This window comes from Somniosus microcephalus, chromosome 5, assembly GCF_052327205.1.
Source record: "Somniosus microcephalus isolate GS21.2 chromosome 5, FLI_Smic_1.0, whole genome shotgun sequence".
Taxonomy (NCBI): domain Eukaryota; kingdom Metazoa; phylum Chordata; class Chondrichthyes; order Squaliformes; family Somniosidae; genus Somniosus; species Somniosus microcephalus.
The window spans coordinates 247690182-247704513 of record NC_140991.1 but is presented as its reverse complement, the minus strand read 5'-3'; the positions used below and the strand labels follow the sequence as shown (position 1 = coordinate 247704513).

The following is a 14332-nucleotide window of genomic DNA, read 5'->3' as shown; positions in this document are numbered from 1 at the left end:
CCTTTATTTCTGGTCCATCTTTGTCCTTTTCCATGACTACCTTAAATCTCACCGAATTATGGTCACTGTCACCAAAATGCTCTCCTGCTGACACTTCTACCACTTGCCCGGCCACATTCCCTAGAATTAGGTCCAGTACCGCCCCCTCTCTTGTAGGACTTTCTACATGTTGGCTCAAAAAGCTCTCCTGGATGCACTTTAAGAATTCTGCACCCTCTAAGCCTTTCACACTTTGACTATCCCAGTTAATATTGGGGAAGTTGAAATCCCCTACTATTATTACCCTATTATTTACACATTTCTCTGAGATTTGCCTACATATCTGTTCCTCTATCTCCCCCTGACTGTTTGGGGGCCTATAGTTCACTCCCAGCAAAGTGCTTGCCCCCTTTTTGCTTTTAAGTTCTACCCATATGGCCTCATTAGAGGAACCTGCTAAGATATCATCCCTCCTTACAGCAGTAATTGACTCCTTGATTAATATTGTGACACCCCCTCTTTTACACCCCACTCTGTCTCGCCTGAAGATTCTATACCCTGGAACATTGAGCTGCCAGTCCTGCCCCTCCCTCAACCATGTCTCTGTGATAGCAACAATATCATACTCCCATGTGTTCATCAACACCGTCAATTCATCTGCCTTACTCGCAAGACTCCTTGCATTAAAATAAATGCCATTCAGCCTTGCCATACTCCCTTGTGTTTTTACATATTAGCTCTGCCTTCCACGCTGACTTGTTTTTTTCCTCTATATTTGGCTGTGCATCACCCCCTACTATAGCTCCACTCTGTATCCCATCCCCCTGCCAAGTTAGTTTAAACCCCCCGGGGGAGAAATTTGGTGGGCTGCACCACCAGTTAGTGCCTAAAGAGGACACTCAGTGGCTTTAGCGCCACTGGCCACGCCTCCCGCGATATTTAGCTGGGGTGCTAATGGCGGCGTTAGCCTGTTGCGCTGCGCCGCCACCGATGACGTCATCGGTGTGCGCAGCGCCCCGCTACCGCCCCGATCGCGATATTTGGCAGCGACCGCCTCTAGCGCCGCTCGCTAATCGCGCCCGGTTCACGGGGCCTACCTGTGGCGGCAGTGGCACAAATTAAGGTGGAGGTGCGGGGCGGCCATTTTTTCGGCGGCCGCCTGCCAGCACCTCCGTTCCCGGCCTCCTGTTCTCTCCCTGCGACATTGCCGGCTGTTTTCCGAGAGCCCGGCACTTCTCCTCGGTGCCGGGCTCTTTTGCCGGCACTCGCGATCGCTCATCGCGGTGGTGCAGGCCCCTCCCCCTTAAGAATGGGAGGAAGGCCTGCAGTACCGCAGCGCATGGTGCTGTGGCACGTTGCGCTGCGATATTCAGTTTCAGCGCCCTAAGAGGGACGCGGAGCGCCTCGAGCCTCGCCCCGTGTCCCTCTTGGGTCGCTCAAGCTGAATTTCTGGCGATCGCTGCTGCGGCGATCGCAGAGCAAAATCTGGCGCCCAGGCGAGCTTGGCACCCCGTTTGCGGCTCCACCCAATTTCTCCCCCCCCCCCTTCTTAGGTATTGAAAGTCCACAGATTTTGGAGATTTCCCTTATCTCCTACCCTCTGTTTTGTAGACATCTTTCAATCCATTCTACTGAATGCCCCCGACTCCATACTTGACTTTTGTCATGAGCCTCTTATAGGACCTCGTAAAATTCCACCCAAGTATGTTGAAGTGAGCCTAATGAATGTACTTGGGTGAAGGCATAAAATTAGATTTAAAATAGCGTATCAGAATTACGGTAGAAATTAATACATTTAAAAATGTTATATTCTGAAATACCAGGAAGCTGTAGTGCTGTGTTGCTGCCAGACTATGAGAAGCCACTGAATGTTAGCAAGATGAACAGCAACTCTTCCATCGAACTCGTCATCATGCATTCTCTTGTGAAAGCTTTTCCTCGCTACATATGCTTTCTAAAGTGGCTGAAAGAAGGGGGAGGTGCATGTGTTATCTTGTCGAATTGTACAGTCACAGTTTGCTGCAGATAGTCTTTAACTCCCTAGAGAATCTGCATTTCATTATCATTGTGTTTCATTTAGTCCAAACCTAGGATCATACTCTTGTTCAGTGGGCTGCACAATAATGGGATATGTCTATTTAATTTGTACAGTATTTTGGGTCTTTTTTTAGGGAGTGTTTGACTGCAATATGCAGTCTTACTGCCTCAGCAAATTTAAATGTGTAGTAGGCAGGATATAGTACAATAAATTTGAGTGTGGGTCCTGTTACAGTGAGAGGCTTTTGTTTGTTTATAAGGGATTAATACTTTTGCATTGCTTTTTATTAAAGTACCAAACAACTTCTTCACTGTGAGCTGGTGAATAAACGTAATTCTACACAAAACATTTTTAAATTATCGGCAGAGGACTGAGGTGTAATCTATGAACAGTTGCCTACAGCTGACTTGACAGTTCCAGCAATTTGCCTCTGTCTAGGGTTAACTATTCCTAAGCATTCTGATATATGCTGCAAGATTCAGTTCCCAGCCTATTATTAAGAAATGCCTTACTAATTTCAGTACAGGAGTGCTATTTATTGCACCTAGAGGACAGTAACCCCAAGGGATACATACTGTAGCCGGGAACTGATTAGAGCCTGAACTGCTGATCAAGCTGATTATATTTTATGTGTGGCAGAGAAATCAAGGTGTAGATGGGATGGCACGCTGTGTGTGCACTCAGTGTATCTAAATTTGGATTGCCTCAAACAGCACGGTCAGAAGGGTCACCAGAAGTCGACTGGGGTCTTGTCTCCTGATCGCCTTGTGATGCAGCTTGGTGTTAATCCTTTAGCCTATTGATGGCATGTTCTGCTTATACAGAACAGCACACGTTTTCTGCTGGCTGTAGAGGAAGATCAGCACAAGGCATGAGTGGGGAAAAGCCCAAAAAGAAAACCTTTTACCTCATGAGGATGAAGCCATTGAAGGAGCCTGCTAACCACAATGTTTCCTTCGTGATTCAGTGCCATATAGGCAAGGAGATAAAGCACATTTGCAGCAATTGCAGTCGTGGAGAAATAGCTAAAGACGGTAAGGTTGTTTTTGCTTTTTGTAGCTTGTGGTGTTGCCAAGAGCTATTGCTTTACATTTAATGTACTCTGTTGCAGGAATGATTGTCTGAATAATTTATTAAGCTGTGATTGCAAAACAGCTACCGTGCGGACCAGCCAGAGCCGAGAAGTCATCGTTCCAGTCTTTAACTGTGCTAGTCACACCAGTCATTTTAAATCTTTTCATACTAAAGTGAAAAAATCTGCCTGGGACCTTGCTAGTTTCTTGTATCTTTCAGTTGGTATCAATACTTGAGGTCATAGTATTATCGATCACTGTTTTATTTGAACATGTGGCATTGTATTTACACTATTGATTGCTGAATGGTATCAGTGTATTGTCATCCAGGGAGTATTTGTAAAGGGAATCTGGCATTTTGTGTCCTCTAATTATAGCTGTAAATGGAGGGGAATAAATGGGCAAGTTGTTAAAGAGTAAGCAGATTACACAACTAACTGTAATACTGTAAGAGGGGTGGTACCATAGTACTCTCAATTTGCCTATCAGAATTTATAAATACTTAATTTCTGAGAGAGAATTTTAATAAATAATTCTTTATTAATAATCAGTGGACACAGAAAGTATTGTGTGTTGTGATGTGAAGTATATGCCAGAGGTAGATATTACTATACTTTAGGCGGATCACTGCAGTGGAGTAGGAATGCTGAATCTTGCAGTCTTCCGTCAGCTCTCTGACTGCAGTCTGTAATAATCTCAGTGATCTCTCACTGTAAGAGCTTTGTTTCTGTGGTAGCACCTGGTGTATTTATTTATTCATTCATTCACAATGAGAACTCTATGGACACTAGTGTGAATTATGTGATTGGAACAGAGGCAGTTGTGAGATTACCCTATTTTGTTATGTCGATGTAACTGGCTGATCTTTCAAATCCTGCTGACATCCAGAAGCATCACAGCCACATTTTTACTTTTATTTTTACTTAGTTTTTTTGTAAATAACAGAAGTCACATTGTGTCAGTGACCTCAACCATGTCAAAAAGCCATTTGATGAATATGTTCTCTGTAATAGGTCTTAGGCTAATACACTGTTTCATCTCATTTTTAATGTGAATTTAAAGACACCAATTATACTGTGTAGACCCTGTTCACAATGGCTTGAAATATTTAGGGGAATGCTACAGGGGGTGTTCATCAAGGTATTGAGAGAGGCTGACACTGGCTGGCTCTTAATATGAGGGTCATCAAGTTAATAGCTTATTCATGACCTGTCTCCATCTAAAAATAGAGTCCTCTCATCTGCAAAAAAAACTTAAATATGAGTGTATTTCAGAAAAGCTGCAACATTATTCATTTTTTAACAAACTAATATAATATTTCTGTAAAATTCTGTACCACGATCCTCTGTCTCAAAAAAGTATTTGGGGACAAATCGACCTGCTGAAAGAGACTGTCTTGTCCTCGTAGTTGTTTTAGGAGGGCACATAGGGGCTGATTTTCTGACCACATGCTGTTGATGGAGAGCTCCATCCGCTGGCGCCAATATCTGGAAACTATGGGTGCATTGCCTGTGTTTCCCGATTGCACTCAGTTACCAGACAAGGTTTCCTGCTGACAACGCATATTCAGAAAATTAGTCTTGTAAAATGGTCATCAGCTTGCCATAAGCAGTGTAGTTGGCATTAGTAGCATTGTCAGAAGGATGGTGTCCTCACCACAAGCAGAACTGTACTTGTGTGCATGCTGGCCCTTAATGATGACAGGGATTGTAAGTTCCATAATTCAAAGGCTGCAATTGCGTAATATGATTCCGGTAAACGAATATTGTGGTAAACTTGAAATCCACCTGTTTGGCTGGCAGAACATCTACTAGTGCTGTCAATACGAGAGATACTTTGCCCTAATATAAATTAATTCCCCCAACCACTGGTTCGTGTTGTCCCCTAGTGCACTTAGCTCAAACCTGGGTAGCATATGTGGATTTTTGTCAGTTAATAATGACATTTGCATTACAAACCATTATACAGTAATATGGATACTATACACGGAGAACTATGCTCTTGCTATATAACCAAAGAAAGAGAATTACTGTAGCTAGGATAGGTGGGTCCATGGATTAACACAGAGAGCAGTGTGTAATTTCATAAGTGACATAGTGGTTAGCACTGTTGCCTCACAGCGCCAGGGACCCGGGTTCCAATCCGGCCTCGGGTGACTGTGTGGAGTTTGCACATTCTCCCCGTGTTTGCGTGGGTTTCCTCCGGGTGCTCCGGTTTCCTCCCACAGTCCAAAGATGTGCGGGTTAGGATGATTGGCTATGATAAATTGACCCTTAGTGTTAGGGGGATTAAATACGTGGGGTTATGGGGATAGGGTGGGATATGTGTTGGTGTAGGGGTTACGGGGATCGGGTGGGATATGTGTCGGTGCAGGCTCGATGGGCCGAAATGGCCTCTATCTGCACTGTGGGGTTTCTGTGATTCTGTGAATGTGTCACTCTTGGAGTTACTTAGACTTGGACAATGCAAGCTAATATCCTGTAGCATTGCTTACATTTTGTGCTCTAGGGCACTTTTACCTTTGGGTTAATTGCACTGGCATTCCTTGTGGGTAAGTAGTCTAAACAGGCACAGGTCACTTCGAGGCTAATTGATGTTGCTTTGCTGTTGGAGGTTGCTCTCGACTGGCAGCTACTTGGTTCTTTGAGAAAAGATGAAGCTATCTTAAAGTGGCAAATGACTGGCTTCCTTTCTCTTCTTCCCACTAGACTCAAGACTTTTACAATGTGTTTGCAGCACAGAAACAGGCCATTCGGCCCAATAGATCCATGCCAGTGCTAATGCTCCACACGAGCCTCCTCCTACCCTTCTTCATCTAAACCCATTAACATATCCTTCTACTGCTTTCTCCCTCAAATGCTTATATAGCTTCCCCTTAAATGCATCGATGCTATTCGCCTCAACTACTCCTTGTGGTAGCGAGTTCCACATTCTAACCACGCTCTGGGTATAGAATTTTCTCCTGAATTCCCTATTGGATTTATCAGTGACTATCTTATATTTATGACCCCTAGTTCTCACTAGTCTCACCTGCAAGTGGAAACATTTTCTCTACGTTATAAGAACATAAGAAATAGGAGCAGGAGTAGGCCATTCGGCCCCTCGAGCCATTCAATAAGATCATAGCTGATCATCGACCTCAGCTCCACTTTCCTGCACTATCCCCATATCCCTTGATTCCCTTAATTTCCAAAAATCTATTGATCTCTGTCTTGAATATACTCAACGACTGAGCCGCCACAGCCCTCCGGGTTAGGGAATGCCAAAGTTTCACCACCTCATTTTCTCCTCATCTCAGTCCTAAATGGCCGACCCCTTATTCTGAGACTGTGACCTCTAATTCTAGACTCCCCAGCCAGGGGAAACATCCTTCCTGCATCTACCCTGTCAAGCCCTGTAAGAATTTTGTATGTTTCAATGAGATCATCTCTCATTCTTCTAAACTCTAGAGAATTTAGGCCTAGCCTATTCAATCTCTCCTCATAGGACAATCTCCCATCCCAGGATTCAGTCTGGTGGACCTTCGTTGCACTCCCTCTATGGCAAGTATATCCTTCCTTAGGTAAGGAGACCAAAACTGTACACAATACTCCAGGTGTGGTCTCACCAGGGCCCTATATAATTGCAGTAAGATGTCTTTACTCTTATACTCAAATCCTCTTGTAATAAAGGCTAACATACCATTTGCTTTCCTAATTGCTTGCTGTACCTGCATGTTAACTTTCAGTGATTCGTGTACAAGGACACCCAGGTCCCTCTGAACGCCAACATTTCCCAATCTCTCACCATTTAAAAAATACTCTGCTTTTCTATTTTTCCTATAAAGTGGATAACTTCACATTTCTCCACATTATATTCCATTTGCCATGTTCTTGCCCACTCACTTAGCTTGTATTTATCCCCTTGAAGCCTCTTTGCATCCTCCTCAAAACTTACATTCCCACCCAGCTTTGTATCATAAGCAAACTTGGATATACAGGTTGAGCGTCCAAAATTCGGAGATCCGGAATCCGGACTCCGGGACAATTGGTGGCAGGGTCGTCCGGAATCCGGACACCCTGTCAAACCATTTCCGCCGCCAGCCGGGCCCAGTGAAAAGTCAAAAAATGAAATCCAACTACTGTACAGTGACAAAAATTTCAAGAATAAAAACGCCAATCCTACCTCTGCCAGGCCAGGTCTTCACAGTCACCGCACTGCTGCTCCTGGGTCTGCAGCAACTCTGCACAGCACACAAGTCGCTTCGGCCAGAATCAACTCTGCACAGCACACAAGTCCCTTTGGCCAGACTCAACCCCAGGTGACCCACCTACATCCCATGATCAGACCCCACATAACCTGACTCCATTGCTGTGGTGTTTTTCCCGATTTAAAGATCTGAAGATTGTGAATTTGTGTGGTCATTGCACACATGTCAAAAAGGCCAACAGATACCCCAATGGGTTCACATAAAGGAAAGAGGAAGCATAATTCACTTTCAATTGCCAAGAAGGTTGAGTTACATCAGAGATTAGATAGAGGTGCTTCAGTGAGAAGATTGAATGAGGAGTATGGTGTTGGACTCTCCACCATCTATGATATTAGAAAACAGAAACAACAGCTCATGAAGTTTTATGCGGAAAGTGATGTTCATAAGGAAATGAGTAAGAGAAAAGGTATGCATAAGCCGAAATGTGATGATTTGGATTGAGCAGTGATGGAATGGTGGCGACAGAGGCGAAGTGAAAAGGTTCCTTTGTCTGGCCCAATGGTGGTGCAACAAGCTAAAATATTCCATGCACAACTGGAGATTGATTCTTCATGCGAGTACTCTTCTGGATGGCTAGCCAAATTTAAAAGGCATCATGGCATCAGGCAAGTGAAAGTATGTAGTGAGAAAGCCTCAGCAGATCATGAGGCAGCTGAAAATTACATTGATGAGTTCATCAAACTAATTGCTGATGAAAACCTTTCACCTGAGCAAATGTACAATGCTGACGAGACAGCACTGTTTTGGCGCTACATACCGCGAAAGACATTAGCAGCAGCAGAAGAAACGCAGCCAGCGGGTATTAAAGACGCCAAGGATAGGTTGACTGTGCTTGCTGCTGCAGATGCGGCTGGGACACATAAGTGTAAGCTTATGGTCATTGGGAGAAGCCAGCGTCCAAGATGTTTCTAGGGTTTGAGAGTATTGCCAGTGCATTATTATGCCAATAGGAAAGCATGGGTAACCTGGGTAATCTTTCTGAACTGGTTTGAGAAGAATTTTGTCCCTCAGGCGCGTGCTCATCGCATGGAAGCTGGCCTTGAGCAAACTGCAAAATATACTTGCTGCTAGACAATTGCTCAGTACATCCCGATGCTGAGCTTCTGGTAAAGGATAATGTCCATGGAATCTACTTCCCTCCAAATGTTACATCACTGAAACAGCCAATGGACCAAGGAATTTTGAGATCGATGAAGTGTCTGTACAAAAATGAATTTATGAGGTGTTTACTTAATGCTGTGAACACAGATATGGGAATAAAAGCATTCTCAAAAGCTTTCTCTATCAAGGACACCATATGGACAGCTGCGGATGCATGGAACTTGGTAACTGCAGACACCTTGGTCAATGCGTGGCATAACATCTGGCCATCAACTATGTTTGCTGACGATGATGCTCCTCAGGACTTTCAAGGCTTTTGTGTGTCCAGGGGGAAAGCAATGATTGTTCAACTTTTAGATTATGCTAGAGGGCTGACTTGCAAAGCTGCGCAGGAATTGTATGAGGACGATGTCGCAGAAGTCATGGACATAGACAACGATGCTCCCATTGTGCATGCAGTGACAGATGAAGAAATCATGCAGAGGGTTTTGCATCCAGAAGAAAAGGATGAAAGCAGTGAGGATGATGATGCCTGTGATCAAGTCGAAAAAGTGCCGATTGACAAAGCAATCAATCTTTGTCAAGAATTAATTCACGCCTTAGAGCAACGAAGCTTCATAAGTGAAGAAGAAATACTGCAGGCCGACAGAATTCAGGAAAGATTAGTGAAAGAAAAGCTCAAATTATTTAAACAAACAACAATATTAAATATCTTTTAAAAGATGTTGCAACAGAGGGCCCAAGACCTACAGCGTGCAACTACACCAGTAATTTCCACATTTGATTATCCTATTGCTGGCCCATCATCAGCCACAGACATCATAGCTGAGCCCTCTACCTCAAGCACAGCCTCCAGCCAATTGTAACTGTACCTGTTTATTTTTACTCTGTTTAACAAATAAAAGCCTTCATTTACTGTTTTATATTTCATAACTTAACTGTTTTACAAATAAAACCTTTATTATATTTCATGCTTTGAGTACTGTACAGTACATTCCTTTTCAAATTTGAAGATGGTAGCAAAAGATACAGGCCAGGAAGCTCACATTAAGTACAGTTACAGAGTACTGCATTGCAAAAACAAGAGAGGGAGACTTAACCATGCGGTGCGAAGAAGTGAGGACTACAAGGCCTGCGAGGAGAAGAACTACAAGGTGACGTCCAAAAACCGGAAATATCGCAACCTGGGCCCAGGCATTTCCGGACTCAGAATGTGTTTCTGATGTCCAAAGTCTGGAAATGCCCGAGCCCAGGGTTGCGATATTTCCAGACTTCGGACATCAGAAACACGTTCCGAAGTCCAGAAAAACATGAAAACCGGCTCGGCCTCGGTCCCGAGGTTGTCGGATTCAGGACGCTCAACCTGTATTACATTTGGTCCACTCATCCAAATCATTGATATAGATTGTGATTGGTTAAGGCCCAAGCACTGATCCTTGCGGTACCCCACTAGTTACAGCCTACCAACCTGAAAATAACCCGTTTATTCCTACTCTCTGTTTTCTGTCCGTTAACCAATCCTCAATCCATGCTCGTATATTACCCCCAATCCCATGAGCCCTAATTTTGTTTAATGACCTCTTGTGTGGCACCTTATCGAATGCCTTCTGAAAAGCCAAATACACCACATCCACTTGTTCCCCCTTATCTATCCTGCTAGTTACAACCTCAAAAAACTCTAACAGTTTCGTTAAACACCATTTCCCTTTCATAAATCCGTGTTAACTCTGCACAGTCCTATTATTATTTTTGAAGTGCCCTGTTACCATGTCCTTAATAATAGATTCTAGCATTTTCCCGACTACTGATGTCAGGCTAACTGGTATATAGTTCCCCGTTTTCTCTCCTTCCATTTTTAAATAGTGGGGTTACATTTGCTATCAATATTACATATATATAATATTAGAAGTCTGTCATATAATGTATACTGTCACACACGTCCTTTTGTGTAACCCTTCTTGTTATGTTTCTAAATTAGCCTCAATGATAGGTAAATTTACTCGTCAAATTTATAAATTTATTCTAACACCCCTGATTGGGCCATTCATCATAGAATCATAGAAATTTACAGCACAGAAGGAGGCCATTCGGCCCATCTTGTCTGTGCCGGCTGACAAAGAGGGAAGGGTAAGGGAACCAAAGCAAGGGCTTTTTGGATGATGAGGGAGACAGAGAAGACGATGAAACAATAAAAGAGGGTGTATGATGCATGTCAGGTAAATTCTTCAAGGGAGAACCAGACCAAATACAATAAGTTGAGAGGGGAAGTGAAGATGAAAATAAGATTGGCAAAGAGAGAATATAAGAGTAGAATGGCAGTTAACATAAAAGGGAACCCAAAAATCGGCATGTACACAGTAAGTGGGTAGCAAGAGGCGGGGTGGGGCCTATTAGAGACAAAGAAGGTGATATATGCTTAGAGGTGCAGGGCAAGGCCAGAATACTCAATGAGTACTTTGTATCACTGTTTACTAAGGAGGTAGATGCTGACAAAAATAGAAGTGAAAAAGGTAGAAGCAATGGAAGGGGTGAAAATTGATAGGTAGCATGTACTAGAAAGGCTGGGTATGCTTAGAGTGGATAAGTCGCCTGGTCCAGATGGCTTCCATCCCAGGTTGCTAAGGGAATTGGGGGAGGAGATAGCAGAGGTGCTTGCCATAATTTTCCAATTTTCCAATCTTCCCTGGATGCATGGGCAGGTGCCTGAGGATTGGAAAGTGGCAAATGTGACACCATTGTTCAAGAAAGGGTGTAAAGACAATCCTAGTAACTACAGGCCGGTCAGTTTAACATCAGTGGTGGGTAAAGGTTTAGAAACAATAACCAAGAAAAAAATTAATGGGCACTTGGAGAGGTTTAAGCTAATTAAGGAGAGCCAACACAGATTTGTAAAAGGCAGATCATGTTTGACTAATCTAATTGAATTTCCTGATGAAGTAACAGAGAGGATTGATGAAGGGCATGCAATGGATGTTGTCTACATGGATTTTTGGAAGGCGTTTGACAAAGTACCACATAGAAGGCTGGCTAACAAAATTGAGGCTCATGGAATAGGTGGGTCAGTGGCAGCTTGGATAAGGAATTGGCTTAAGGACAGAAAACAGTGAGTTGTGGTAAATGGCTGGTTTTCAGACTGGAGGATGGTAAACAGTGGTGTTCCCCAAGGGTTAGTGCTGGATATTGTAATACAGAGTAGCATTTCTAAATTTGCCAATGACACCAAACTTGGGGGTGTGGCAAACAGTGATGATGATACTAATCGACTGCAACAGGACATAGAAAGGCTAGCAGAATGGGCAGACAAGTGGCAGATTGAATTTAATACCGAGAAGTGTGAGGTGATGCATTTTGGCAGAAGGAACAGGGAGAGGCAATATACACTTAATGGCACAGTTTTAAAGAGTGTGCAGGGACAGAGGGACCTGGCAGTTAATGTTCATAGGTCCCTGAAGGTGGCAGGACATATTGAAAGAGTGGTTAACAAATATGGGATCTTGGGCTTCATAAATAGAGGTATTGAGTACAAAAGTAGAGAAGTTGTGCTGAACTTTTATAAAGCGCTGGTTAGGCCACAACTGGAGTATCGCATCCAGTTCTGGTCACCACACTTTAGGAAGGATGTGAAGGCACTTGAGAGGGTGCAGAGGAGATTTACCAGAATGTTTCCGTGGATGGGGGATCTTAGCTACAAGGACAGGTTGGAGAAGCTGGATTTGTTTTCATTAGAGCAAAGGAGGTTGAGGGGTGATTTGATAGAGGTGTACCAGATTATGACGGGTTTGGATAGGCTAGATGGGGGAAGGCTGTTCCCACTAGTTGATGGTACAAGGACTCGGGGACACAGATTTAAGGTTTTGGGCAAGAGATACAGGGGGGATGTGAGGAAAAACTTTTTTACGCAGGGAGTGGTGATGACCTGGAATTCGTTGCCGACGGAAGTGGTGGAAGCGGAGACACGCAATGTTTTCAAGGGGAGATTGGATAGGCACTTGAGGGAAATAAACTTACAGGGCTACAGGGATAGAGCGAGGGAATGGGACTGACTGGATTGCTCTACAGAGAGCCGGCATGGACTCGATGGGCTGAATGGCCTCCTTCTGTGCCGTTATGACTCTATGGGGTCAATTTTTTGGCCGCTGTCGGGCAGCTTTTCATGCGTCCGGGGGCCGAAAATCGCCAAAAAAGCGGGTCGGGACCCCCACCCCGCCTGATTTTCCCGCCCCATCCGACTTTCGGACCGCCGTTTCTCCGCGACCCACTTCAGTCCTGGCCGCCGCTGGCGGGACTGGTCGTCGGCACACTAATGACCAATAATTACCTTGTTGAAGAAGATTTTCCGGGGCCGTTGCGACTTTGTGGCTTTCCCCACATCAAATACGCCTGCGGGGAACCCCGCTGATGAGACCCGGCGTGAAGCTTGCCGGCTTGCTTGCTGTCAGCTGCAGGTCAGGGAAAGCTGCGATTTAAAGGGCCAGCACTTGTATGTTGAAGGACCTTGTTGTTGCAGGTTTGGGGCTACTTCTTCAAGGCTTAGGCACAGCTGTGGAAGGTTGGAGCCTCACACACTTCTCCAATACGATCTCCTGGGAAGCCCCTCTCGCCACCCTCACTCAGCGCTTCCTCAGCGGAGGCATCTGCGAGAAGCATGGGATGCCTTTTCTTCCTTCCCTTCTTGCCATTAGAGGATCTCCAGCAGCAGAGGTGGCAGCAGCAGAACCAGGAACAGCAGGATGAGCACCAGGAGCACCAGGCTGCTGCTCGCTCACCTGAAGCTGCACAGGCCAGAAGGGGCCAGCACTTGGAAGTGGCTTGAGAGCACCTTGCTGCGCTTTAGGGGGCCATGGGGACCCCTTTTCTGCACTGGCAGTCCTACTCAGAAGGACTTCCATGAAGATCTGGTTTCCCTGTTCAACAGATGGCCAACGCTGCTCAAGAGATGTCATTCTCTTATGAGCACTCACCATGTTTTCCGTACCCTGGCGAGTGATCTCCTCCATGGAGGTTGCCAACCTTTCCATGGTGATGCGTTCATGCGCCAATGACTCCACAAAGGCTCTGCTCATGGTCGCTATGGACTCCTCCATTCGCTCCACACTCGCAGCGACCCTGGAGACAAAACCTGCCAGAGACTCCTGCATCTGTGCATGGAGACCCGTCACCTCTTCTCTTGCAGATGGACCCAGAGGCAGAGGGTCGACATGCAGCGCAGCTGAGCTGAGCTGGCAGAGTCCTGCGCCCTCCGACGAGGACTCTCCACTGCTGTCCCTGTCTCCAGAATCTGCTGAGGCTCACTTGTGAGCTGTGAAACACCAGGTGACAACACTACTCTATGTCCCGAAGGTCCCCCCGAGGTGTGAGTGTCTGCGCTGGTGCTGGGTGTGCTTACTTCTGCTGACGCTGTGCCCTCAGAGGTTGGAGCTTCCTCTGAGGAGTCTGGCTGCACAGCCTCTTCCTCCTCCACAGTGAGGACGGGGGCTCTGGATGGTACTGTGTGGGAGTAAAGGAAGGAGTTAGAGATGTAATGCCAAGGTTCTTCTGGTGACTCCCAGCAAGTTGGCATCTGCTGACAACTGCATCCATGCAGCATTGGTCTCAGTGGGAGGCCTCTTCCTCTCTGACCTAGGGAAGAGGACCTCCCTGTGGGCCCTAACCCCATCCAATAATGCCTGCAGTGAAGCCTCGTCGAATTTGAAGGCAGCTCGGGGTCTGGCACTGGCCACAGCTGCTGCAGGCTCCTCTGCCATCCTGTATGGTTCGTTTGGAAGCCTTCAGAGGATGCAGTGCTTGCTATGGACCTTGAAAGCACCACGAATGATGACATCATACTGTGGGGATTTCTGACTCGAATTGGATAAGTGGCAAGGCTTCCCACATGCTGGGAATTAATTGGCC

General features: G+C 45.3%; 1 protein-coding gene across 2 annotated transcripts in view; it reads left to right on the top strand.

Moving 5' to 3' along the window:
• The first annotated feature begins 2407 nt into the window (after window positions 1–2407).
• LOC147117641 (phosphatase and actin regulator 1-like) overlaps window positions 2408–14332 on the top strand; it is a 698578-nt gene continuing 686653 nt past the window's right edge. For both annotated transcript variants that reach the window (XM_085988804.1, XM_085988803.1), the window contains exon 1: window positions 2408–3051. In XM_085988804.1, the coding sequence (XP_085844930.1) occupies window positions 2820–3051 (232 nt within the window). In that variant the 5' untranslated portion in view covers window positions 2408–2819. The remainder of the gene's footprint in view (window positions 3052–14332) is intronic.